Source organism: Rhamphochromis sp. 'chilingali', assembly GCF_963969265.1.
Source record: "Rhamphochromis sp. 'chilingali' genome assembly, chromosome: 15".
In the NCBI taxonomy this organism is placed as follows: Eukaryota; Metazoa; Chordata; class Actinopteri; order Cichliformes; family Cichlidae; genus Rhamphochromis; species Rhamphochromis sp. 'chilingali'.
In genome coordinates this window covers 33,868,055-33,895,208 of record NC_137942.1, presented here as the reverse complement: position 1 = coordinate 33,895,208, position 27,154 = coordinate 33,868,055, and the positions used below count along the sequence as shown (strand labels likewise).

At 42.8% G+C, this 27,154-nt stretch overlaps 1 protein-coding gene across 3 annotated transcripts; it reads right to left on the bottom strand.

Moving 5' to 3' along the window:
- Positions 1-12,566: 12,566 nt before the first annotated feature.
- LOC308412205 (deoxyribonuclease-1-like) lies at positions 12,567-17,325 on the bottom strand. Of its 3 annotated transcripts, none has more exons than XM_080906376.1 (9): positions 17,207-17,325; positions 16,423-16,562; positions 15,119-15,207; positions 14,942-15,022; positions 14,021-14,136; positions 13,724-13,836; positions 13,484-13,638; positions 13,315-13,408; positions 12,567-12,833 (listed from the first exon to the last, which is right to left on the bottom strand). In XM_080906376.1, the coding sequence occupies exons 1-9, from the start codon at positions 17,223-17,225 to the stop codon at positions 12,783-12,785; spliced, it is 858 nt and encodes a 285-aa protein (XP_080762502.1). In that variant the 5' UTR covers positions 17,226-17,325; the 3' UTR covers positions 12,567-12,782. The 3 variants fall into 3 exon arrangements, with proteins under 3 accessions (XP_080762502.1, XP_080762503.1, XP_080762504.1); XM_080906377.1 differs by lacking the exon at positions 17,207-17,325 and adding an exon at positions 15,604-15,742 and having other exon boundaries at positions 14,942-15,043; positions 16,423-16,553; XM_080906378.1 differs by lacking the exon at positions 17,207-17,325 and adding an exon at positions 15,604-15,742 and having other exon boundaries at positions 16,423-16,553.
- Between the last annotated feature and the right edge of the window lie 9,829 nt (positions 17,326-27,154).

Sequence of the window (27,154 nt, the reverse complement as noted above, 5' to 3'; positions counted from 1 at the left end):
GTCACATATTGACAGTGGCTCACCGATGCCAATGACATAATAACCCAGCTACATTTCTGAAAGAATGCAAAAGCATTGACATATATTTTTCCTTCCTACAATAGCCCGACGGGCAGGGCAGAGATAGATTTTGGTAGCCCGACTGGAAAAATCGCTAGCTCCGGGACGTCGGGCTAGCGATATTGCGAGCCCTGTATCTGATTGAGGAATCACTCATCTTTGGAAAAGAGAGTTTATTACAGAGAAATGTCTCTTTCCAAAATAAAAGCTATACTATCCGCTTCTTCTGGGCTATATTCTCAGCAGCATAAGGAGAATCATGTGCTAACAGCTGTCTAAATGACTCGGCTAAAGTTAGTAGCATGCTTGCTTTTTTTGTCTTTGCACTAGGATGATGTCGGTGTAAATGTGCAGTCATATTCGTTGTGTTCCCACTAGTGCTTTCAGGTTAATCTCGTTGAAATGACCTTAACGCCACAACACGGCAAATCTCCGTTAACGAGCTACCGCCGATCGCCCCGTGCATGGGGCTAGACGGCCAACACGTTAACGAGCTAACTGCGCTAACACACTAGTTCCCACCCATGTAATTGAGCATTGCATGGCACATCCAACATACTGTTTTACTTTAGTCCATGACTCGCTTACCTTCAGGGTCATACGTCACATGAAAACCAAAATAATTCCAAACACCAGATCTGAATGAGGGTGGGGGAGGTGCCCTGCGCTCTTCCTTCTGACGATGCTGTCTGTGTTGAGCGCTCAGTGGATCTGCGCTGGACAGTGCAGCCTAGGCGGAGTAGTCGAACACAGATTCACTGAGCGCTCAACACAGACAGCATCGTCAGAAGGAAAATTGATAAAATAAATTACAAATGTTGTATTGTTCGATACATATGCGTACCGAACCGAAAGCACTGTATCGAACGGTTCAATATCGATACGAATATCGTTGCACCCCTAATAACCAGTCGTGTCTCAGATCAAACGTGCAGAATAAAATCTTTGCCATAACTGTTGGCATGAGAGTGATGCTCATTATCCCTTTTGGCAACATTTTGAATAGCACCATCTGGTCAAGCAAGGCCATGTGACACACTGAGCTCGTGATACTGATTTTGGGCGGCAGTGATACGGACACTACTGGACTGAAACTGGTTTGAGAGTCTGCTAAAACGACAGCATGTAAGGACACAATGACTGTGTTTTAGTAAGTGTTTACCTGTTTTACTAAATGTACTTAAGAACTGCTGAGACCGTTTATAAACCTGTGTTTAAATTTCAAGAAAAGAATGATGCATTTGCATTTCTGTATTAATAGTTGGAACCGAGGAGGAAATATGAATATGAATGCAGCTGCATCGTTTTTTGCATTCATGATGTCGTTTTATTCAAATCAGTTTGTGTTAAATGCCCCAGACAACAAATCTGTTGTCGGTTTAATTTCAGAAAGGATGGCGCCACATCATGTGATCATTACAGCATATGTACAGATCTAAATGCATTTCATGTCCTATTATAGTTTTATTCACTTCAGATTAGCATCAAAGTTGTAGCCGCGTCTTTGCCCATTATGAGCCATAAAGTTGGACACTGTTGGAGACTGTTCTGCTGGTGATAAATGAAACGAGACGATCGTTTAAAAGGATTTTATTTTGAAATCTAACACCCATGTAGAGCTAACATTGATTGTAATAACATTGTAATAACATTGTAATAACATTGTAATAACATTGTAATAACATTGTAATAACATTGTAATAACATTGTAATAACATTGTAATAACATTGTAATAACATTGTAATAACATTGTAATAACATTGTAATAACATTGTAATAACATTGTAATAACATTGTAATAACATTGTAATAACATTGTAATAACATTGTAATAACATTGTAATAACATTGTAATAACATTGTAATAACATTTTTACAGTTTGTGTAAACCCAACAGAAACCATGTTGTCCCAAAACGCTGCGTTTGTGTCCCATATGTAACACCGTGTATTATCCAACTTATTTCACATGGTTTAACTTGAACTTTAAAAACTACAATAAAGTTTTGCTGTATTACCAGTAACAAATCTTTTATATACACATTAGCTTGTTTAAAAAAACTGACTGAATTACCTCTAAACTGGTTCTAGGCTTTGTCACACTGGTCGCACTGGTTATTGTCCATGGTCAGTAAGTGTAGGGTTGACTTAAGCTCGAGTTTGTGTAAACTGAACTGCTGCACCGATCACGTATCAGCGTCTGTTGGTGTGTTTCTGGGGTCGCTGGCTGGAGATTTTCCCAGAAAGGTCACATGCGGCGCCAGCTTGTGTGTCGCCAAGCTCGACTTCAAAGCAAAAGCCCTCCCACACTGGTCACACTTGTGTGCTTTAACTCCACTGTGGACCAGTTTGTGTCTCTTTAAGTTGCTCTGATGATTAAAAGCCTTTCCGCACTCCTCACATGTGTGGGGTTTTTCTCCGCTGTGGACCATCTCATGGATTTTTAAGTAGCTCATCTGAGCAAAAGCCTTCCCACACTGGCTACATGCGTATGGTTTGACTCCTCTGTGCAGGCGCTGATGAGTTCTCAAGTTGCCCATCAAACTAAATGTCTTTCCGCACTCCTCACATGTGTGGGGTTTTTCTCCGCTGTGGACCATCTCATGGATTTTTAAGTATCTCATCTGAGTAAAAGCCTTCTCACACTGGCTACATGCGTATGGTTTGACTCCTCTGTGTAGGCGCTGATGAGTTCTCAAGTTGCCCATCAAACTAAATGTCTTTCCACACTGGTGGCACATGTGTGGTTTGACGCCGCTGTGGCTGAGGTGATGTGTTTTTAAGTTGCCTTTCCGAGTAAAAGTCTTTCCACACTGGTCACAACTGAAGGGCTTTTCCCCACTGTGGATGCGCTGGTGTCTTCTGAGGTGACACGGGGCATGAAACTTCTTGTTACACTGATCACACCTGTAGTGCTCAAGTAAGTTTGCACTTGAGTGAGCATCTTCAGCCAACTGAGAGCACTGAGGTGTTGGGCTCTCTTTGGCGTCTTGTTCCTACAGCAACAAAGACACAGGCAGGGAGTCAGAAGCTTAATAAGTGTTTGAGTTAAATCTTGTTTTGTCGTGCCGGCCTCTCTCTGCTTCGATAAGAAACATGTTTGTTGGATGATGCCCATAATAGTAACCTGTTGTGCTGTAAATTGTTTGGATGCGTTTTGGAAAAGAAAGACTGTATTATTGCATAAAATACATTTAAACAAGTGCATCGCTGATTGCATCTAGTGGACATCGGTTCTACCAGCTGATTGCCCTGCTCAGTCTTTACGCCCGACCCAACGAGGGACAATCAAATGCAGAGGGGACAGTGCGACTTCACCCGTGCACTTGCACCTCTTGCACACAGTCCTCATTTACAAAGTGGAAATAAGGAAAGGTCTAAGAGGTTGAAGCCTTCGTCTTTCCATTTACTATTTTCTTTTCTTAACATGCATTTAGTTTCTCATGTTCTGGAAAACTGTAAATAATTACTAAAGGGTGGTAGTTAACAATAATCATAATGATATAATGACAATAAATGATGATCATTCATGAAAGTTGTACTGATAGACTTTTCACGTTTCCTAAAAGCAGCTCGGCCTTGGTTTGCACGGCACTTCCAGATGTGTTTATAAACTACGAGCAATTTCACGTATAAAAGTCTGTAAAATGTTCGGACTCATGATTTATAAAAACGATGTTTTTCTCACCGTGTGTGAAGAAAACATTTTCTTCTTTCCAAGATGGCCGACTACGTTCCTCCGTCAGACTGCTCGACCCACCAACACCTGCCAGGAAAGAGCTTTATTAGGCTCCGGAGCCGAAATGCACATTAAAGTCACTTTACATCCAGATGACTTAGACCGTCCTAAGATAATAAACTTTTAGCCTGGTCTAGATTAAACTGAGCTGATGGCAAGACGGAGGATCAGAGGACTTGAAGCTTTAAATAATCCCTCAAGGAGACAGGTCTAACCTTTCCTTTGAAATATCTCTGAGGTAGCATGGACAACATACACGTGCAGATGAGAAATGACACCCTGATTCAATCATTCCCTCTCTGTAAACACTTTAACTGGGAAGCCAAGCTAAAGGTTAAATGATCAGCGGCTGTAGGTTTAGCTGTGCTCGTATGCCCGGACAATACAAATATATAAATAAAGAACTGCACACAAACACAATTACACTACTTGATCTGTTACAATCGAGCGACATTACTTGTCAGCATCTGGAATCATGGAACTCTTTGGTCACGGTGAAGGAACAGTGTGCAGGGCTGTTTTTAAAATGAGGTTTTTCACCAAGCATCCTGATGGGCTCTTCCCAAGAGTTAGTGGACAGATTGGAGGTCATGTTCCCAACAAGCAGCAACTGGTGCCGAGGATGAAAGGAACCATGAATGTGCTCAAAGCTAGATTGCGAAACCGCGATATCAGAAACACATCCTGCATGTGCTGAACTTGCTTTCTAGCAAAGCACCCTGGTTTGCAGTGTCCCAGGTGTAGGCCAGCACTGAGGATTGTTCTCCAGTCACTGTACACACAGTTTAAGGGAGGACAGCAGTTCCTACTTTGAAGGTAAACCTTAAATGATCAGCAGCCATGAGTTTAGTTGTGCTCGTACAAGTTATTGTCTCCAGTGTCTCTGCGGGTCCCTAACACTCCCTCACAAACACACCTGAGCTGGGAACATACCTGAGGGAGAGCAGCAGATGACAGCATGCAGGAGACAACAAACTAATCTAAACATATAAAACAACTCCAACCAACATCAGCTTGGTGGTTACCTTTGGAGGAGCCCAGCCCATGAGCTGTGCTGTGATGACTTATGGTGAACAGGTGTGCCAACAACTAAGAGCCGAGACAGAGCCTCTTAAAGCTGTAGGACAAAAAACAGCACGTCCAGAGCACCTGAAGGCCAGAAGGTGGCAGCAGCAAACGGGTGTCAGGTACAATCTTCAGCTTCCATAGTATCTACAGATCATACACTCCTCCCTTTGCTCAGTGTTTTCACCTTCAGCACATAAAGGTGAACTTCAACCACACCAACAGACTGGAATATGTTCACCCACACAGACCTGGACCAGTACGCCTCATCTGTACTGGATTACATCTCCAAAACCACAGACAGTGTCACCACCTGACAGTGGGCAGGGATAGCTCAGTAGGTAGAGTGGTGGCACCATGATCGGAAGGTCGGTGGTTCGACTCCACTGAACGGCTACCCTGAGGTACCCCTGAGCAAGGTACCGTCCCTACACACTGCTCCCCGGGCGCTGCATTGGTGGCTGCCCACTGCTTCACTGGGTGAATGGGTTAAATGCAGAGGAACTATATCCCTACGGGGACTAACATGCACACTTTACTTTACACCCAGAAACGGATCACCATGTACCCCAACCAGAAGCCTTGGATGAACCGGGATCTTCGTCTCTTCCTGAAGGCCCGCAACACCGCCTTTAGGTCAGGAGATGCACACGCCTACAGCACAGCCAGGGCTAATCTAAAGAAGGGCATCAAAAAAGCCAAACACCATTACAAAAAGAAGGTAGAAGAACACTTCTCCAACTCCAACCCCCGACGCATGTGGCAAGGACTCCAGACCATCACAGACTACAGGACCACCAAACCCTCCCCCGCATCCTCTGATGCAGGGGCGGAGCGTGGGGGTGGCTTACGGGGCTTAAGCCCGGGTTGTTTTGTCAGAAGCCCGGGGTATTTTGGAGTGTAATTTTTTCATAGTTAGATGCCTGGCTGACAACTGTATAAAACAAAAAGTACACACAATATTCGAAGCACATAGTGCACACTGTGGGAATTTACGACTGTGCGTGAATCCCCCCCTGATATTGGTATGATCCAAGCTCAGGCACTAAGCGACTGAGCGAGGGGGCGGGGGGAGCTGCTGCCCGTGAGTGCGCTGTTGGAGAGACGGAGCCAGCCATAAGGAGAGCTTAAGTTTGAGCAGGTACCAAAGCAAATCATTCGTACCGTACAAATAATGTAAATGTGACGGTGCATCACGAAAGATTGATATGAAACTGATCACTTGACCAATATTATTTTACTTGCTCTTCAAGTGAATCAACAAATGGCGAAATGAAAAGCCGAACAAATGCTATTTTTTAGAGAATCTTAGCTTACGTGTGTTTATTTCATATTTTCAGTTCTTACCCTCCCCGACTAATTCGGTTTCAGTTATGTACTGAAATATAAGAATGGACATTAGAGGGTTCTTTCAAAGAAAAAACTCAGGTAAATGTTATTTTATATATTATGCTTTGTATGTTGTTCAGTATATTTCTATGCAAAACAAGAGGGATTTCAGTACACAGCAGGATGTTCACATTTGTAACCAGATATTTACACTTTAGGGAGAAAACATAAAACATTTTTACTGTACAACATCAATTTAGAGTAAACTTTTGTTTTAGATAAATATTGAAATATATTTTGAATTAGTTAAATGTCAGAATAAAGAGAGACAGAGCTGTCTATTTTTTATCACTTTGATCAAATTTAGGAGTACATATACACTAAGTTTATTGTTAATTAGTAAGAAACTCCAGACGATTCCATTCTGAGCTGAAGAAGCTTCTGATAGGTTAGTAGAGTCCATGTGAGTAAACTGGTGGCACAGCTGTGGATGCATATAAGGCAAAACACAGAGCCTGTTTCTGTGACATGGGAACATCAAGAGATGTCAACCAAAACACCAGGAAAAGAATCGTGGAGCTCCATAGGTGTGGCTCAGTTTGAATACAATTTGGTGCCATTTGCAATTAAAAAACACAGACAGTTTCTCTCTTTACTCTTAAAGTTAACAAATATGTTTTTATATTTATCAATCTAAAAAAATAAACATTTAGTCTGATTTGATGTTACAATTTAAAAAGTGTTTGTGTTTTGATCTGAAGAGTTTGTAAATATGTGGTTTCAACTGTATATTTGATGATTGTCAGCACAAAGAGAGAGAGAGGGAGAGAGAGGAGCAGAGATTGAGATGGAGAATGAGGACAGAACAGAGATGAACAAGAGCAGGTGAGACACACATGTTAGTCAAATGGTTGTTTACCACAAGTATCACTGTATCATAGGTCCTCATGTATCTCGTACCTAGTGTTTCTTTTTAGGTTTACTATTTTTCAAATTCTATATTTATTAAGTTATGCAGGCTTGTTTGCACAACAAGGCTAAATAATTATATAAACTTTTCTCAATCTAAATAGTGGACTTTGGTAGAATTAAATAAACAAGTGTAGTGCAGGTCTATGATGATTTTTAGTGCTACTATCATCTAGTTCTGATTCTGGTTCTGTCTTGGTTAAGTCCTCAGTAATCCTGCTTTTGAACTGTTGTAGTCCTGTTTTAATTCTGGATCAGTTCTGGGTCTGGTTGAATTGGGGTTTAGTCCCTGTGTCTTGATACAGCCCCAAGTTTGTTCCGCCTCGCTGCTTAATTAAAAAACTAGTTTAAGGTGTCCTGCATGTGTGATATATATATTTCCCTATATGAAGCCATTTTTTTAAACAAAACTCAAAACAGAGCCAATTAATCTTTCAGTCATTTCTACACCCCCCCCCCCCCCCCCCCCCCCTCAAAAAAAAAAAAAATCCCACATGCATACTACCCTTTAGGGCTAAGCCCCGGGTGTTTCAAATGTCTGGCTCCTCCTCTGCTCTGATGTCTCCTTCCTCAATGAGCTCAACAACTTTTATGCTCGTTTTGAGCGAGGGAACCCCACAACCAAAGCAGACCACCAACCTCTGACTCTCTCCCCCACCGATGTAGGAGCGGTGCTGAGCAGGATCAGTGTCCACAAGGCTGCAGGTCCTGATGGCATCCCCGGGCGTGTTCTCAGAGCGTGTTCTGGGGAGCTTGCAGGAGTGCTCACAGACATATTCAATCTGTCCTTGGCCCACGCTGTGGTACCGGCCTGCTTCAAATCCACCTCCATCGTCCCGACACCCAAAACCTCCAACCCATCTTGCCTCAATGATTACCGCCCAGTAGCACTCACCCCCATCATCACTAAGTGCTTAGAGCAGCTGGTCCTAGCACACTTCAAATCCTGTCTCCCCCCCACCCTGGACCCCCACCAATTCGCATACCGCCAGAACAGGAGCACAGAGGATGCAGTCTCCATCGCACTGCACTCTGTCCTCTCACACCTGGACAATGTTACGAGTTCAAATATTGGGGATGGATACAAGAGGAAAAACCACAATAACAACACTGGTCCGGCCGGGTTGAGTCAAACGATGATTTTAATGATCACACGCGTGGGAGATGGACACCGTACGCAGACAGCATCAGATCTCAAAATGGTGGAGCATTGATCAAACTCTTATAGCCTCTGGTGCCTCCACCTTATCATAAAAAGCCTAAACATTCACATGCCTTCTCTCACACAGCGCCTAAGCTACGACCTTGGCTCCCCGGTTATCTGCTCCTGCTGAGATGGGGCAGAAAACTCCAGTATGTTCTGTTCTCTTCTAATCAGACAAATAAGGCGATGACTTTCTGCGAACAGTATTTCTTATAACTCAGCAGTATAATGCATCATAAAACAATATCATTCATCCACAATAAATCAGCAGTCTAATGTAATGCAAACTAATGCAAGAGTTATCACCTTCTTCTAATTCAGGAGAATAATGCAAACTAAAGCTACATAATAATTCACAATCTTTAATTAGGGGTCTAACATGGCATAAAATAATATTATAATCTCACAACAACAACACCACCTACGCCAGAATGCTGTTTATAGACTTCAGTGCAGCGTTCAATACAATCCACCCCTCACAACTCATCAGGAAACTGACAGACCTGGGCATCAGTTCCCTCATCTGCAAATGGTTACTGGACTTCCTGACCAACCGCCCCCAACATGTCCGGCTGGATAACCGCTGCTCATCTACCATCACAATGAACACCGGTGTACCACAAGGCTGCGTGATGAGCCCTTTCCTCTACTCCCTCTTCACCCACGACTGCAGACCTGCTGATGGTTCCAACACCATCATTAAGTTTGCAGATGACATCACGGTGATTGGCCTCATCAGTGCTTTGAGCGCTCAGATGAGTAGAAACGCGCTACATAAGACCCAGTCCATTTACCATTTGGGTAATAAAATTGCAGGTAACATTTCCAAGGCAGGTAGGAAAAAAATGAGCTGCTATCAGTGTATGTTTGTTTTAAGGTGAGGTGGCACGAACCCGCATGTAGGGAGATGTAACCTCGTACCTCAGAAGTGTCGATATGGGTGTATTTCCATCTGTACAGCAGTATTTAGTACATCCTGGTACTTGGCAGGATGTGCAGGAGGCAGAGAAAGAGCATAAGCTTTCAGCACCTGTTAGAAATGTCACTTTCCCACATAAGAAATAAAAGGTGCTCCACAATAGTGCTGCAATTGAATATATTTTGCAATGAATTGAAGCCCATGTCAGTATTCATAGAAGAAATTGTATATGAATGCACAGCTTCCTTACATGTGCATTTGTTTCATTTGCAGATCACGCCAGACAGCTCACAAAGTCCATGATGAGGAAGCCAACCATAGACAAGCTGGCGGCTAACAGAGAGGCTGATGTCAATAACTTTGTCAAGTTCATCACCAAGGACTCTATTCAGAAGTCCCTGGGGATGTATCTGGAGATGCTTAAGAGAAGAAAGGCTTAGAGAGGGGAAACATGTTTGCACACTTTGTAGCACCAGCTACAGATGTGATCTGACATCAGGCAGTGAGCAGTCTACATGTTTGGGGGATAAAACCCAGCATTTACCCCTCAAGGTGTTAATAAAAACACTCGAGGTTAGGGTGTGACTTTTTGTTTTGGTTTGAAGAGCCGTACACTCGGGCAACCTGCCGAGCCTTCTCCATCACTCAGCATTACCTGCAGTATGCTTACGCGAGCAAACTGCTAATTGTTGCAAAAGAGTCTCACATATGAAGGACTAACAGCAAATCTGACCTTTAGTGCATCTAAATGTGGCAAAGCCTTTGTCATCTCTAACAAATGTTTGGTTTTTACTGTGAAATATCCAAATAAATGTCTGGATTCATACATTAAATGGATTAAAGCGTGTGGTTCTCATTCATTATCTCTGTAACTCAGACGTCTCTACATTCAAATGACAGTTGAGAATGTTAAAAATTCAGCGGACAACCAAATCAAAATGAATCTTGCATTCTTATAACAAGGAGCATTTTTCATTCTTTGTATGTTTGTGTTTTGGACAATTGAATCAATATACGACACTTCAAAAGGACCTGAGTGTCAGCGCAACACAATCGGCTAAACTTCAGGTGTGCAGTGTCTCCACACTTTTCACTGTCATGTCCTGTGTGTGACAGACATGAATGACCTCTGCTGTGGTGCTCCCTGTTTTCTTTGAGCACTACATTTACACATTTAAGAGTATTACCCTCAAATGTGTTTGGATTTGTCAATGTGTGAGTCGTCTACTAAGCCTAAAGCTACAAGTCACTAATGTGACTCCTGGAAAAGTAAATGTTCTTTCATGTAAAGAGATGAAATCAGCACGTGTATTCACTTTAATATTACATCCTCGGGGGGGAGGCTAAGTATTTTGCAGCAGCTTGGTATTGAACTGCAAACCTTCCAATTAGTAGAACTGAACTACAGCAACCCCAACTCAACTGTTCAGCCAGGACAAGCAGTGCTTGTCTAGTCAGTTATACCAAAGCATAAGTGATGTGCTTCTACATCACTGCCATCTTGAGGCTGCAGTCAGCTATCGTCTCTCCAAGCACACTTCTCTTGGACGCTATTAGAAACTCTAGTGTCTCTATTTCCCAGGCGTCTTTAGCTTTTTGTATGCAGACAACCTGATTTTCCATTTCAGTGTTTAAAAATCACAGGTTAACATATGTGGTGAACACATTTCAGCTTTACAGGAGTAACTGAAGATGACTGAAAATAATCTTTAATGAATACATTGTTTCTTCTTTTGTGTAGGGGAGACCGGGGATAGTTGTAACGTGGGTCAGTTGTAACACTTCCAGTTTCTCCAATCAGGGCTAAGTTTCAAATGATGTGACTCATCCTGTGCATGCCCAACTCAGTTCTGCTATCACATGTGAAAAATCAGCACATTTTGTCAAACACAGACAATTTAACACGAAAAAAAGTAATTTGTATGCCAAAAAGTAAGTTTTTCTACTTTATTTCAATTTCTAATAGCATTATCTGCTTTGCAGTTAAACTCATCAAACTTAAATTGTGTTATTTGTATGTCTATGGGGATATATTCTGTGTAGGTCTTTAGTGCTAATGTTTTAGCCGTTGGCTGTAATGTTAGCTAGTTCATGGCTATAGGAGTCTGGGTCAGTTGTAACAGCAACAGTCTGGGTTAGTTGTAACAATAACGCAGATGTTACAACTTACCACACTATTACTTTAACTTATATTAAACAAGTTGGGGCAACGACATCAGCAGAGAGAGGTTCACTGGTCACCTTTGTATATGCGGTTAATGCCATTGGCAACACAATTCCTCCACTGTTTGTGTTCCCACACATACATTATGCTGACCACTGTGTCAGAGATGGACCAGTAGGAAGTACTGGTAGTGGAAATAAATCAGGATGGGTGCAAGAAACAGATTTCCTCATCTTTCTGAAGCACTTTGCAAACCACACCAAGGTAAGCCACGAAAAAAAGTAATGGAATTGCGATGCTGGTGCACAGCTACATTTTTTCAGCTTCATTGTTATGTTCAAAGTTGGTGCAAGAGTTGTAGGTTATAATGCCCACTGAGCCAATGAGGCCAAACTCAAGGAAGACCAACCAAAATTAATGAAATATTCAGTTGCAGAAAATTCCATAATTTGGAATTTAAGCTAGATTTCTGCATTCTGTCTCTCTCTCACACACACACACACACACACACACACACACACACACACACACACACACACACACACACACACACACACACACACACACACACACAGCTACATAAATGGCTCTAAGTGCATTCATGTGTTGAATAAACAAAGATTACATGTTAATGTTTTGTTAGTACTCTTATTTCATTGTGTTACATTTCACCCCAGGATATGTTACAACTAACCCAGACTATGGGGTTAATTGTAACATTTCACTCTTCGTGTTTGAGGCCATACCATGCAATGGGTAATTGTGCTGCAGAGAAAGTAGCTGCACTATTTAATAGCAGAGACATGTAAATACTTTGCATTACATTTTGAATCCACTACCTTAAAAGAGCTCCAATTTACAGACAGAAATGTCAAAGATGTGACAACTATCCCCGGTCTCCCCTACAGATGTATTACTCTACCGCTCTTTTATGTTTTTTCAACATTTTTGGCTCAGTTTTGCAGGTTAGTGTTTTGCTGTGTGTCTGAGCTGTTTTGGGAAATTAATTAAAAAACTTCAGTAACTCAAAACTCTGAAGACATTTAAGCAGACAAAAGAAGTGAAACAAAATACACACGCGTTATTAAAGGTTTCCAAATCAACAAAGGGTCTCAGTAAATGTTCCAGACAAATGTGCTCCACTGCAACAAGAAGCCGAATTCTTTACAACACACAAGTTTTCAGTGAAATTCTTTTAGTGGCTTTATTGTGCATTTGCATTTCATGAAGCTGTGGCTGACAGTAGTCCCCAACTGAATGATCATTGTGCTGGCTGCAGATTGAGCACGATGTGTGGAAAGCTTGTGGAAGTCACGGTTCAAGCAACGTGAGCCTAACCGCTCAGCTTCACCTCCACGGGGAAGTGGTCGCTGACAGCCAACGCCTGAGAGACAGAGAAACCGTTCTTTTAGTGGCTCACAGTTTGTGCTGCAGACGGCTTCAGTTTCCACAGGTTTCTTTCCAGTGCTGAAAAACTCAACGTGCCTGCATGGTAATGCCATCACTACAGTATACACTGCATTATGATTTTGTTTGCATCTCTGTGGTCGTTACTACAGCCACTGCTTTACAAAGTTGCTCGATTTTCTGTAGCTCAAAGCTGATATTAAAAAAGCAAAAGTGCTTTAAAACTGCATGATTTCTGATGGGGCGACTGCTTTGCCCTTTGTGTAGAATGCCTCTCTTCTGATTGGAGCTCAGTAAACATTTTGCTGACGAGTCTATGGTCTCAGTTGCAGTGAATACAGCATTATGTTAACTTTTTATATTGACGTTTCCATTAGTGTCAGCGGGGAATGAGGCAGGTTGTGCTTTTTAGTTCAAATGAATTCTTACAGAGATAAGGATTGAAATTCATCTGTTACCAGATCTTGTTTGAGATTCAGGTCCGTCATGTAGTTATACACCTTCGCACTATCTTTCACCACTCCTCTCATCATGTCCGCAGTGACCACAATCCTGCAAACACAGAAAGATGATTAGAGTTTAGAGTTTGCGTGCACACATCAGAACGACCTGCCACAATCTGTCTACCTGTCGTAAGGGCAGACAGTTTGCGACACGGTAGTGTCGGCCGCATCAGTGATCAGCCAATGGAAAGTCTTGTCAGTGAAGATGCGGATCTGCTGCCAGTCAGACCCGGACACATAACTACAGCCTGCGTTGAAGTCACCCAGCAGCACGATGTCCTGCAGGGAGAGTAGTGTGAGTCGCATTTACCGAATGTGTGTTTTTCCACCAAATAAATGATTTTTACTTGTAGGCTGTAAATACATCATTGTTCCAGCGAGCGCGGACATCTGCCACCACGTCATAGAGAGCATTTAGCTCCCGAACAGCTGATTCTGGGGAGGTGTGCTGAGGGATCAGAGTAAAGTCTCTCACAGCTACAGAAGAGAAGGGAACGAAGGAGTGTTGACAGTGACGGAGGCGCTTACACCGCATGAGAATGATAAAGGACTAGTGACTAACATGTCCCAGGAACTACCACGCACAAATGTTTGAATGAGGATCCACATCATTATCAGTGTGATGCAGAAACAGCTGTATAGCTCGAGCCACAGCACCTACCAGTGTGTTTGGAGGAGAACATTACGACAAACGGCTCCCTGCTAAAGGCGTCTTGTCCAGTTTCCTCCGGGCCGTCGTCATAGGTGTAGCTTTTTGCCACCGATACCAGCGCCTCCCTGTGGAGAAAATCACCACCTTTTCATTTGCTGCCAGTGTGTACTTCATTTCTAAACATGTCCAGTTGCTTCTCGGGACAAATTTATTGTAGTTCTGCTTTTCCCCTTTTTTAAAATCACTTCTTCTGAATTCTGAGTGTGTATAAGATGTATGTTTATGCCAGAACAAAGACGGAGGATTTGCCGTTAAATTACTTCAAACATGCCTCAAACACTACAAACATGCTGGAAATATAAATTTTTAATCAAGTTGTTTTGAATGGTTATTTGAGAAACTTATGGGAGGTTCTTTAACCCTCTGAGGTCTAAGTGATGATGATCCAACACCAATCCTGACTTTAACCCCGGGCAACGTGAACATGTCATTTTTATTTTTGTTAAATTGTTTGGCTTTAAGAAACAAAGAAAACAATCAAACTATTCACATTCTGCCATGAAAAAGACTTTTTCCCTTTCTACAAAATACATATTTAGAGCAAGAACTAAAAATGCTTTTTACACGGCATCACTGCAACGAACCATGTTTTGTTGCAAACAGCCGCCCCTCCCTGAGCCTGACTCTGCCGGAGGTTTCTTCCTGTCAAAAGGGAGTTTTTCCTTCCCACTGTTGCCAAAGTGCTGCTCATAGGGGTCATATGATTGTTGGGTTTTTCTCTGTATGTGTTATTGTAGGGTCTACCTGACAGTATAAAGCGCCTTGAGGCGACTCTTGTTGTGATTTGGCGCTGTGTAAATAAAATTGAACTGAATAAATATCATTTCACTGTGTGTAGAGTAGAGACTTATTTTTTTCATCGTGGTGCACCTGTAAAGGAAGAGATATCGCTCTTTATAGGTGCTCGCACCGAGAGGCTCGCTGACGATGTATTTGTACTGAGGAGAATCTCTGGGGGGAAACAAACACACACTTTTATGTTTCCATACGTTTGCATTTCATGCTCAGTGTTACTCTGAATGTTCCATGTTCGGTGTGTGGACTCACTTGTTGACGTACTCCATGAGTTTTTGGGTTGCTGAGAGATCACCGTCTCTGACCTCTTGGATCAGAATGACGTCATAGCGTTGGACAATCTGCAAAACACACATAAAAAATGAAAATGAATCAGCTGATTGTCCATCTTGCAACATCACGTTTGTTTATATTTTACCTTGCACGAAAAAATTCATGTGTTAAGCTTTAGATTGTAAAGGCAACGCTACAGCTGTTGCACATCCAGTTATTTCATTGATCATTCCTTAAGCATAGAGGTGGGAATATTCTGGGAATATTCAGGTTTACTTCTGCAACAGGCCAAATCATCCAAAGCATTTCTCAAAATTCAGTTCAAACTATTTCAAAACGCACACACAAGATAACACTTCTGGATTGGTTTTGAAAGCACTCTGACCCAAATTGCATTACAAATGGGTGGATGTAAACATTTTGTACAAACTGTCATATCTACCAAAGAGGGAAAAGTCCCAGACCTTGGTAATGATGTTCATCAGAGTGGTGTTGGAGGCTTTGGTGTCTCCGAAGGATTTGATGTTAAAGGCTCCCAGCAGCAGCGAGTTAGAGAGATGCAGCAAGGTCAGAAAAAGCCCCAAAGTGCCCACCAAATGCATCCTACACCAAACAGGTCACATGTTAAAAATGACTTAGAAATCACATGAAACACTGACGCTTACAAATGATTTCATATTTATTTTACACGTATGTAAGCTAATGACTTCCCAGGTTATCAGGTTAATAATTTCCAGTTCCTGTGCATTAAAAACCGATTTGCAGGCTGAAGTAAGGCCTTTCCTTTCACTCCATATTTCTCTGTCATAAAGTCCAGTTTAACATGGAGGTTAGTCCAAAACAAAGCGGCTCATGTTCCACCATCTGCTGAGAGCTCATGACATGAGAGTGAGAGACCAAACACCTGCTCCTCTGGATGTATTTTTGGCAGTTTATCTAACATGCTATTTAGCGCGTCGCTATTTGCAGCATGTTGCAAGGCTTGGTAAAATATTATCCTTTTAGGACAATATATTACTCTGTTGCCCTGGTTACACCGTCCTGGAGCTGTTGTGGAAGACCAAAGGTTGCCAAATATGGAAACAGAGAGCTGCATTTATACTGTGATGGTTTGCATGTGCTGCTGAAATGTGTTTGTAAACGCACAATTACTGCAGGAAAAATGCACAAAAGTTACTGTAATGCTGCTGTAGCCTGAAACATCCACTCTAAACAAGAAACTGGCTCACAGTATTGCACCGAATACAGCTCAGATGTTTTTGTAGCGAGTGAGAGGTCCATACCTGCTCCTGTATGTCTGCACGGTGGAGACGCCTGAACTCGTGAATCTTCTGAAAGCTCCTGAAAAGCTTCTGAGCAGAATGGCGACCAGTGTCTCTTTTGAGGTTTTTATCTACCTGCAGGCGCATGTGACTGCAGGGTGCTGGGGAGGAGTACAGAGAAAAGGTGTGTTGTGGATGGGGTACAGATTTCAGGCTTTCAGGTTCTCACATCCCAAGATTGCAGTGCAACAAGGATAACGTTGCAACCTCAAATTCTTTTCTGCTCGTCATACAATAAAAACACTTCAGCATTGTTTTAACTTGCTGTTGTCCTGTTTGGCATTTGTGTGAAGTTCTGTCACACTTCACAAATGAACTCAGAATGAGTGTCGCAGTGTTGGGATGACCTTAAACTTTGGCAAAATCCTTACGGAAACTGAAGAAATTCCTTCAAGCAGTTTGAAAGATGCCTTGTTCATGAGAGCAGGGACAGACAAAACATAATATCTACTCTAGGTCTGCTCCAGCAGAGACACGTAACAGTCATTAGCAATAACAACAGTAATATTGCTACAGCCTTGTTAAACTATCATCTGTCCCAGTGTTATATCTTGAAATCAGACCTTCAAAAACCTTCCGATAGGCTGATACAACACAAGTATGCCACCGTCTCCACCTTATTGGTCAGAAAGTTTTTCTTCCCAGTTGTAGCTGAACAAACAGAATCCATTCACTTACAATGCATTCAAGCTTGACAACACAATAATACACTTTAGTGAAGTTTCATAAAAGTGCTCATACTTACAGCATGTTACAGTTGTCATGTTACTGATGAGGGTTAAGCTCTATGTTTTTAACATTGTAATCAGATCTGCCAGGTCGGTGCTTAGACATATACCGGTGTCCACTACACCCAGCCTCCTGACTCTTTCTTTACTGCCAGCTGTCGAGAATCTGATGCCTCAGCAAATACTGAATAAATTTCGGTGCCACCGCTGCTGTCCACATTCATGCTCCCGTCAGGGTAAACCATAGTTTCCCAAACTTTCCATGTATTTTAAACTTGAGAATCCAAGTGAAGCCAAGATGTTTGCTGACTATTAGTCTTGTTTATGAATTAGACAAACGAATTTTGTGTAGAAAGGATGAGGGCTCAGTGTGCGCGTGAGGAAAGCTTGCACGAGAGGAAATCTCCACTGGGACATGGAAAACTACCACATACTGACCTAAAGAGCAACGAGTACAGAGGGAGAAACAGCAGGAAGTGCAGCTTAACCACAGATTTGTAGCCACTCTTGCAGTTTAAACCAAAGACCAACAGAGAGTTGCACTAGGGCCAAAGTAGCAGGATCATTTTCTGTATTTGACTTTTGGTTATATGCACATGTGACCTGATGGGGACTGCAGATGTGCAGTATCTGCACCTTGTATTTTTCTCTAACATCCATAAACATGCACACTCTGGTAAAACTAATTAAAGTTAAATACTTCTTTGTAAGATGTTTAATAAAGAATGATAAAATGGAAAAGTGCCATGTGTGTAGCTAAAAATAAGCCCCAGAGCGAACGCCAAGGCTGCAGTCTGGGAACCGGCGGGGCGGTCACCGCTGGGATGTGCTTATCAGAGTGTGGAAAGTTGTGGACTTTAAAGTGTTGAACTTTGATGGATAACCAGTAGGGGTGCAACGATACACAAAATTCACGGTTCGGTTCGGTTCGATACTTTGGTGTCACGTTTCGATATTTTTTCGATACAAAAAAATGTTCATGCATTTTTAATTTGTCATTTATTAAAATTATAAATATATATTTTAACTCAAAAGTACAGTTTTTAAATTTAACCCTAACCCTTGTGCATGTTTTTTATTTTGACAGCGAATGCGCACCTGCGGACCACTTATGTGCAGCCCTGGTTATTTAGCTCGTCATATCGCAGCCACAGAAATTCTTTTGTCCATGAAACCATAAAGCTGCACTTTCTTTTTGCCTTATAGTCTGATTTGTCATAACTTCTCCGTTTTGTGGTAAGCTTTTCTTTGGCTGTCACTTCTTCACCCTGACCCGTCTTATTTGGCTCAGCAGAACTGAAATGCTTTTACACACGCACTCACATAAGCTCAGCGATTCTCTGCGCGATCAACCTCTCACATGTTTAAGCTGCGGGAGATTTCACTTGTCATGTTTGCATAGTAAGCTAACGATTAATAAGACGATGTCAGAGGAATTGGTGCACAAATTATCATCACTCACAGATCAGTGCTGTCGCTCTCTATACACAGTTCACACGATTGCAAAGTGAAAGCAAAAAAACAAGCGCAAATTCAAACGCGACTTCAATATGTCACATATTGACAGTGGCTCACCGATGCCAATGACATAATTACCCAGCTACATTTCTGAAAGAATGCAAAAGCATTGACATATATTTTTCCTACAATAGCCCGACGGGCAGGGAAGAGATAGATTTTGGTAGCCCGACTGAAAAAACTCGCTAGCTCCGGGACGTCGGGCTAGCGATATTGCGAGCCCTGTATCTGATTGAGGAATCACTCATCTTTGGAAAAGAGAGTTTATTACAGAGAAATGTCTCTTTCCAAAATAAAAGCTATACTATCCGCTTCTTCTGGGCTATATTCTCAGCAGCATAAGGAGAATCATGTGCTAACAGCTGTCTAAATGACTCGGCTAAAGTTAGTAGCATGCTTGTTGTTTTTGTCTTTGCACTAGGATGATGTCGGCGTAAATGTGCAGTCATATTCGTTGTGTTCCCACTAGTGCTTTCAGGTTAATCTCGTTGAAATGACCTTAACGCCACAACACGGCAAATCTCCGTTAACGAGCTACCGCCGATCGCCCCGTGCATGGGGCTAGATGGCCAACACGTTAACGAGCTAACTGCGCTAACACACTAGTTCACACCAATGTAATTGAGCATTGCATGGCACATCCAACATACTGTTTTACTTTAGTCCATGACTCGCTTACCTTCAGGGTCATACGTCACATGAAAACCAAAATAATTCCAAACGCCAGATCTGAATGAGGGTGGGGGAGGTGCCCTGCCCTCTTCCTTCTGACGATGCTGTCTGTGTTGAGCGCTCAGTGGATCTGCGCTGGACAGTGCAGCCTAGGCGGAGTAGTCGAACACAGATTCACTGAGCGCTCAACACAGACAGCATCGTCAGAAGGAAAATTGATAAAATAAATTACAAATTTTGTATTGTTCGATACATATGCGTACCGAACCGAAAGCACTGTATCGAACGGTTCAATATCGATACGAATATCGTTGCACCCCTAATAACCAGTCGTGTCTCAGATCAAACGTGCAGAATAAAATCTTTGCCATAACTGTTGGCATGAGAGTGATGCTCATTATCCCTTTTGGCAACATTTTGAATAGCACCATCTGGTCAAGCAAGGCCATGTGACACACTGAGCTCGTGATACTGGTTTTGGGCGGCAGTGATACGGACACTACTGGACTGAAACTGGTTTGAGAGTCTGCTAAAACGACAGCATGTAAGGACACAATGACTGTGTTTTAGTAAGTGTTTACCTGTTTTACTAAATGTACTTAAGAACTGCTGAGACCGTTTATAAACCTGTGTTTAAATTTCAAGAAAAGAATGATGCATTTGCATTTCTGTATTAATAGTTGGAACCGAGGAGGAAATATGAATATGAATGCAGCTGCATCGTTTTTTGCATTCATGATGTCGTTTTATTCAAATCAGTTTGTGTTAAATGCCCCAGACAACAAATCTGTTGTCGGTTTAATTTCAGAAAGGATGGCGCCACATCATGTGATCATTACAGCATATGTACAGATCTAAATGCATTTCATGTCCTATTATAGTTTTATTCACTTCAGATTAGCATCAAAGTTGTAGCCGCGTCTTTGCCCATTATGAGCCATAAAGTTGGACACTGTTGGAGACTGTTCTGCTGGTGATAAATGAAACGAGACGATCGTTTAAAAGGATTTTATTTTGAAATCTAACACCCATGTAGAGCTAACATTGACCGTAATAACATCGTAATAACATCGTAATAACATTTTTACAGTTTGTGTAAACCCAACAGAAACCATGTTGTCCCAAAACGCTGCGTTTGTGTCCCATATGTAACACCGTGTATTATCCAACTTGTTTCACATGGTTTAACTTGAACTTTAAAAACTACAATAAAGTTTTGCTGTATTACCAGTAACAAATCTTTTATATACACATTAGCTTGTTTAAAAAAACTGACTGAATTACCTCTAAACTGGTTCTAGGCTTTGTCACACTGGTCGCACTGGTTATTGTCCATGGTCAGTAAGTGTAGGGTTGACTTAAGCTCGAGTTTGTGTAAACTGAACTGCTGCACCGATCACGTATCAGCGTCTGTTGGCGTGTTTCTGGGGTCGCTGGCTGGAGGCTTTCCCAGAAAGGTCACATGCGGCGCCAGCTTGTGTGTCGCCAAGCTCGACTTCAAAGCAAAAGCCCTCCCACACTGGTCACACTTGTGTGCTTTAACTCCACTGTGGACCAGTTTGTGTCTCTTTAAGTTGCTCTGATGATTAAAAGCCTTTCCGCACTCCTCACATGTGTGGGGTTTTTCTCCGCTGTGGACCATCTCATGGATTTTTAAGTAGCTCATCTGAGCAAAAGCCTTCCCACACTGGCTACATGCGTATGGTTTGACTCCTCTGTGCAGGCGCTGATGAGTTCTCAAGTTGCCCATCAAACTAAATGTCTTTCCGCACTCCTCACATGTGTGGGGTTTTTCTCCGCTGTGGACCATCTCATGGATTTTTAAGTATCTCATCTGAGTAAAAGCCTTCTCACACTGGCTACATGCGTATGGTTTGACTCCTCTGTGTAGGCGCTGATGAGTTCTCAAGTTGCCCATCAAACTAAATGTCTTTCCACACTGGTGGCACATGTGTGGTTTGACGCCGCTGTGGCTGAGGTGATGTGTTTTTAAGTTGCCTTTCCGAGTAAAAGTCTTTCCACACTGGTCACAACTGAAGGGCTTTTCCCCACTGTGGATGCGCTGGTGTCTTCTGAGGTGACACGGGGCATGAAACTTCTTGTTACACTGATCACACCTGTAGTGCTCAAGTAAGTTTGCACTTGAGTGAGCATCTTCAGCCAACTGAGAGCACTGAGGTGTTGGGCTCTCTTTGGCGTCTTGTTCCTACAGCAACAAAGACACAGGCAGGGAGTCAGAAGCTTAATAAGTGTTTGAGTTAAATCTTGTTTTGTCGTGCCGGCCTCTCTCTGCTTCGATAAGAAACCTGTTTGTTGGATGATGCCCATAATAGTAACCTGTTGTGTTGTAAATTGTTTGGATGCGTTTTGGAAAAGAAAGACTGTATTATTGCATAAAATACATTTAAACAAGTGCATCGCTGATTGCATCTAGTGGACATCGGTTCTACCAGCTGATTGCCCTGCTCAGTCTTTACGCCCGACCCAACGAGGGACAATCAAATGCAGAGGGGACAGTGCGACTTCACCCGTGCACTTGCACCTCTTGCACACAGTCCTCATTTACAAAGTGGAAATAAGGAAAGGTCTAAGAGGTTGAAGCCTTCGTCTTTCCATTTACTATTTTCTTTTCTTAACATGCATTTAGTTTCTCATGTTCTGGAAAACTGTAAATAATTACTAAAGGGTGGTAGTTAACAATAATCATAATGATATAATGACAATAAATGATGATCATTCATGAAAGTTGTACTGATAGACTTTTCACGTTTCCTAAAAGCAGCTCGGCCTTGGTTTGCACGGCACTTCCAGATGTGTTTATAAACTACGAACAATTTCACGTATAAAAGTCTGTAAAATGTTCGGACTCATGATTTATAAAAACGATGTTTTTCTCACCGTGTGTGAAGAAAACATTTTCTTCTTTCCAAGATGGCCGACTACGTTCCTCCGTCAGACTGCTCGACCCACCAACACCTGCCAGGAAAGAGCTTTATTAGGCTCCGGAGCCGAAATGCACATTAAAGTCACTTTACATCCAGATGACTTAGACCGTCCTAAGATAATAAACTTTTAGCCTGGTCTAGATTAAACTGAGCTGATGGCAAGACGGAGGATCAGAGGACTTGAAGCTTTAAATAATCCCTCAAGGAGACAGGTCTAACCTTTCCTTTGAAATATCTCTGAGGTAGCATGGACAACATACACGTGCAGATGAGAAATGACACCCTGATTCAATCATTCCCTCTCTGTAAACACTTTAACTGGGAAGCCAAGCTAAAGGTTAAATGATCAGCGGCTGTAGGTTTAGCTGTGCTCGTATGCCCGGACAATACAAATATATAAATAAAGAACTGCACACAAACACAATTACACTACTTGATCTGTTACAATCGAGCGACATTACTTGTCAGCATCTGGAATCATGGAACTCTTTGGTCACGGTGAAGGAACAGTGTGCAGGGCTGTTTTTAAAATGAGGTGTTTCACCAAGCATCCTGATGGGCTCTTCCCAAGAGTTAGTGGACAGATAGTTGGAGGTCATGTTCCCAACAAGCAGCAACTGGTGCCGAGGATGAAAGGAACCATGAATGTGCTCAAAGCTAGATTGCGAAACCGCGATATCAGAAACACATCCTGCATGTGCTGAACTTGCTTTCTAGCAAAGCACCCTGGTTTGCAGTGTCCCAGGTGTAGGCCAGCACTGAGGATTGTTCTCCAGTCACTGTACACACAGTTTAAGGGAGGACAGCAGTTCCTACTTTGAAGGTAAACCTTAAATGATCAGCAGCCATGAGTTTAGTTGTGCTCGTACAAGTTATTGTCTCCAGTGTCTCTGCGGGTCCCTAACACTCCCTCACAAACACACCTGAGCTGGGAACATACCTGAGGGAGAGCAGCAGATGACAGCATGCAGGAGACAACAAACTAATCTAAACATATAAAACAACTCCAACCAACATCAGCTTGGTGGTTACCTTTGGAGGAGCCCAGCCCATGAGCTGTGCTGTGATGACTTATGGTGAACAGGTGTGCCAACAACTAAGAGCCGAGACAGAGCCTCTTAAAGCTGTAGGACAAAAAACAGCACGTCCAGAGCACCTGAAGGCCAGAAGGTGGCAGCAGCAAACGGGTGTCAGGTACAATCTTCAGCTTCCATAGTATCTACAGATCATACACTCCTCCCTTTGCTCAGTGTTTTCACCTTCAGCACATAAAGGTGAACTTCAACCACACCAACAGACTGGAATATGTTCACCCACACAGACCTGGACCAGTACGCCTCATCTGTACTGGATTACATCTCCAAAACCACAGACAGTGTCACCACCCAGAAACAGATCACCATGTACCCCAACCAGAAGCCTTGGATGAACCGGGATGTTCGTCTCCTCCTGAAGGCCCGCAACACCGCCTTTAGGTCAGGAGATGCACACGCCTACAGTACAGCCAGGGCTAATCTAAAGAAGGGCATCAAAAAAGCCAAACACCATTACAAAAAGAAGGTAGAAGAACACTTCTCCAACTCCAACCCCCGACGCATGTGGCAAGGACTCCAGACCATCACAGACTACAGGACCACCAAACCCTCCCCCGCATCCTCTGATGTCTCCTTCCTCAACGAGCTCAACAACTTTTATGCTCGTTTTGAGCGAGGGAACCCCACAATCACAACCAAAGCAGACGTGACGCCAGACCACCAACCACTGACTCTCTCCCCCACCGATGTAGGAGCGGTGCTGAGCAGGATCAATGTCCACAAGGCTGCAGGTCCTGATGGCATCCCCGGGCGTGTTCTCAGAGCGTGTTCTGGGGAGCTTGCAGGAGTGCTGACAGACATATTCAATCTGTCCTTGGCCCACGCTGTGGTACCGGCCTGCTTCAAATCCACCTCCATTGTCCCGTTACAGAAAAACTCCAACCCATCTTGCCTCAATGATTACCGCCCAGTAGCACTCACCCCCATCATCACTAAGTGCTTAGAGCAGCTGGTCCTAGCACACTTCAAATCCTGTCTCCCCCCCCACCCTGGACCCCCACCAATTCGCATACCGCCAGAACAGGAGCACAGAGGATGCAGTCTCCATCGCACTGCACTCTGTCCTCTCACACCTGGACAATGTTACGAGTTCAAATATTGGGGATGGAGACAAGAGGAAAAACCACAATAACAACACTGGTCCGGCCGGGTTGAGTCAAACGATGATTTTAATGATCACACGCGTGGGAGATGGACACCGTACGCAGACAGCATCAGATCTCAAAATGGTGGAGCATTGCTCAAACTCTTATAGCCTCTGATGCCTCCACCTTATCATAAAAAGCCTAAACATTCACATGCTTTCCCTCACACAGCGCCTAAGCTACGACCTTGGCTCCCCGTTTATCTGCTCCTGCTGAGATGGGGCAGAAAACTCCAGCATGTTCTCTTCTAATCAGACAAATAAGGCGATGACTTTCTGCGAACAGTATTTCTTATAACTCAGCAGTATAATGCATCATAAAACAATATCATTCATCCACAATAAATCAGCAGTCTAATGTAATGCAAACTAATGCAAGAGTTATCACCTTCTTCTAATTCAGGAGAATAATGCAAACTAAAGCTACATAATAATTCACAATCTTTAATTAGGGGTCTAACATGGCATAAAATAATATTATAATCTCACAACAACAACACCACCTACGCCAGAATGCTGTTTATAGACTTCAGTTCAGCATTCAATACAATCCACCCCTCACAACTCATCAGGACACTGACAGACCTGGGCATCAGTTCCCTCATCTGCAAATGGTTACTGGACTTCCTGACCAACCGCCCCCAACATGTCCGGCTGGATAACCGCTGCTCATCTACCATCACAATGAACACCGGTGTACCACAAGGCTGTGTGATGAGCCCTTTCCTCTACTCCCTCTTCACCCACGACTGCAGACCTGCTGGTGGTTCCAACACCATCATTAAGTTTGCAGATGACACCACGGTGATTGGCCTCATCAGTGCTTTGAGCGCTCAGATGAGTAGAAACGCGCTACATAAGACCCAGTCCATTTACCATTTGGGTAATATAATTGCAGGTAACATTTCCAAGGCAGGTAGGAAAAAAATGAGCTGCTATCAGTGTATGTTTGTTTTAAGGTGAGGTGGCACGAACCCGCATGTAGGGAGATGTAACCTCGTACCTCAGAAGTGTCGATATGGGTGTATTTCCATCTGTACAGCAGTATTTAGTACATCCTGGTACTTGGCAGGATGTGCAGGAGGCAGAGAAAGAGCATAAGCTTTCAGCACCTGTTAGAAATGTCACTTTCCCACATAAGAAATAAAAGGTGCTCCACAATAGTGCTGCAATTGAATATATTTTGCAATGAATTGAAGCCCATGTCAGTATTCATAGAAGAAATTGTATATGAATGCACAGCTTCCTTACATGTGCATTTGTTTCATTTGCAGATCACGCCAGACAGCTCACAAAGTCCATGATGAGGAAGCCAACCATAGACAAGCTGGCGGCTAACAGAGAGGCTGATGTCAATAACTTTGTCAAGTTCATCACCAAGGACTCTATTCAGAAGTCCCTGGGGATGTATCTGGAGATGCTTAAGAGAAGAAAGGCTTAGAGAGGGGAAACATGTTTGCACACTTTGTAGCACCAGCTACAGATGTGATCTGACATCAGGCAGTGAGCAGTCTACATGTTTGGGGGATAAAACCCAGCATTTACCCCTCAAGGTGTTAATAAAAACACTCGAGGTTAGGGTGTGACTTTTTGTTTTGGTTTGAAGAGCCGTACACTCGGGCAACCTGCCGAGCCTTCTCCATCACTCAGCATTACCTGCAGTATGCTTACGCGAGCAAACTGCTAATTGTTGCAAAAGAGTCTCACATATGAAGGACTAACAGCAAATCTGACCTTTAGTGCATCTAAATGTGGCAAAGCCTTTGTCATCTCTAACAAATGTTTGGTTTTTACTGTGAAATATCCAAATAAATGTCTGGATTCATACATTAAATGGATTAAAGCGTGTGGTTCTCATTCATTATCTCTGTAACTCAGACGTCTCTACATTCAAATGACAGTTGAGAATGTTAAAAATTCAGCGGACAACCAAATCAAAATGAATCTTGCATTCTTATAACAAGGAGCATTTTTCATTCTTTGTATGTTTGTGTTTTGGACAATTGAATCAATATACGACACTTCAAAAGGACCTGAGTGTCAGCGCAACACAATCGGCTAAACTTCAGGTGTGCAGTGTCTCCACACTTTTCACTGTCATGTCCTGTGTGTGACAGACATGAATGACCTCTGCTGTGGTGCTCCCTGTTTTCTTTGAGCACTACATTTACACATTTAAGAGTATTACCCTCAAATGTGTTTGGATTTGTCAGTGTGAGTCGTCTACTAAGCCTAAAGCTACAAGTCACTAATGTGACTCCTGGAAAAGTAAATGTTCTTTCATGTAAAGAGATGAAATCAGCACGTGTATTCACTTTAATATTACATCCTCGGGGGGGAGGCTAAGTATTTTGCAGCAGCTTGGTATTGAACTGCAAACCTTCCAATTAGTAGAACTGAACTACAGCAACCCCAACTCAACTGTTCAGCCAGGACAAGCAGTGCTTGTCTAGTCAGTTATACCAAAGCATAAGTGATGTGCTTCTACATCACTGCCATCTTGAGGCTGCAGTCAGCTATCGTCTCTCCAAGCACACTTCTCTTGGACGCTATTAGAAACTCTAGTGTGTCTATTTCCCAGGCGTCTTTAGC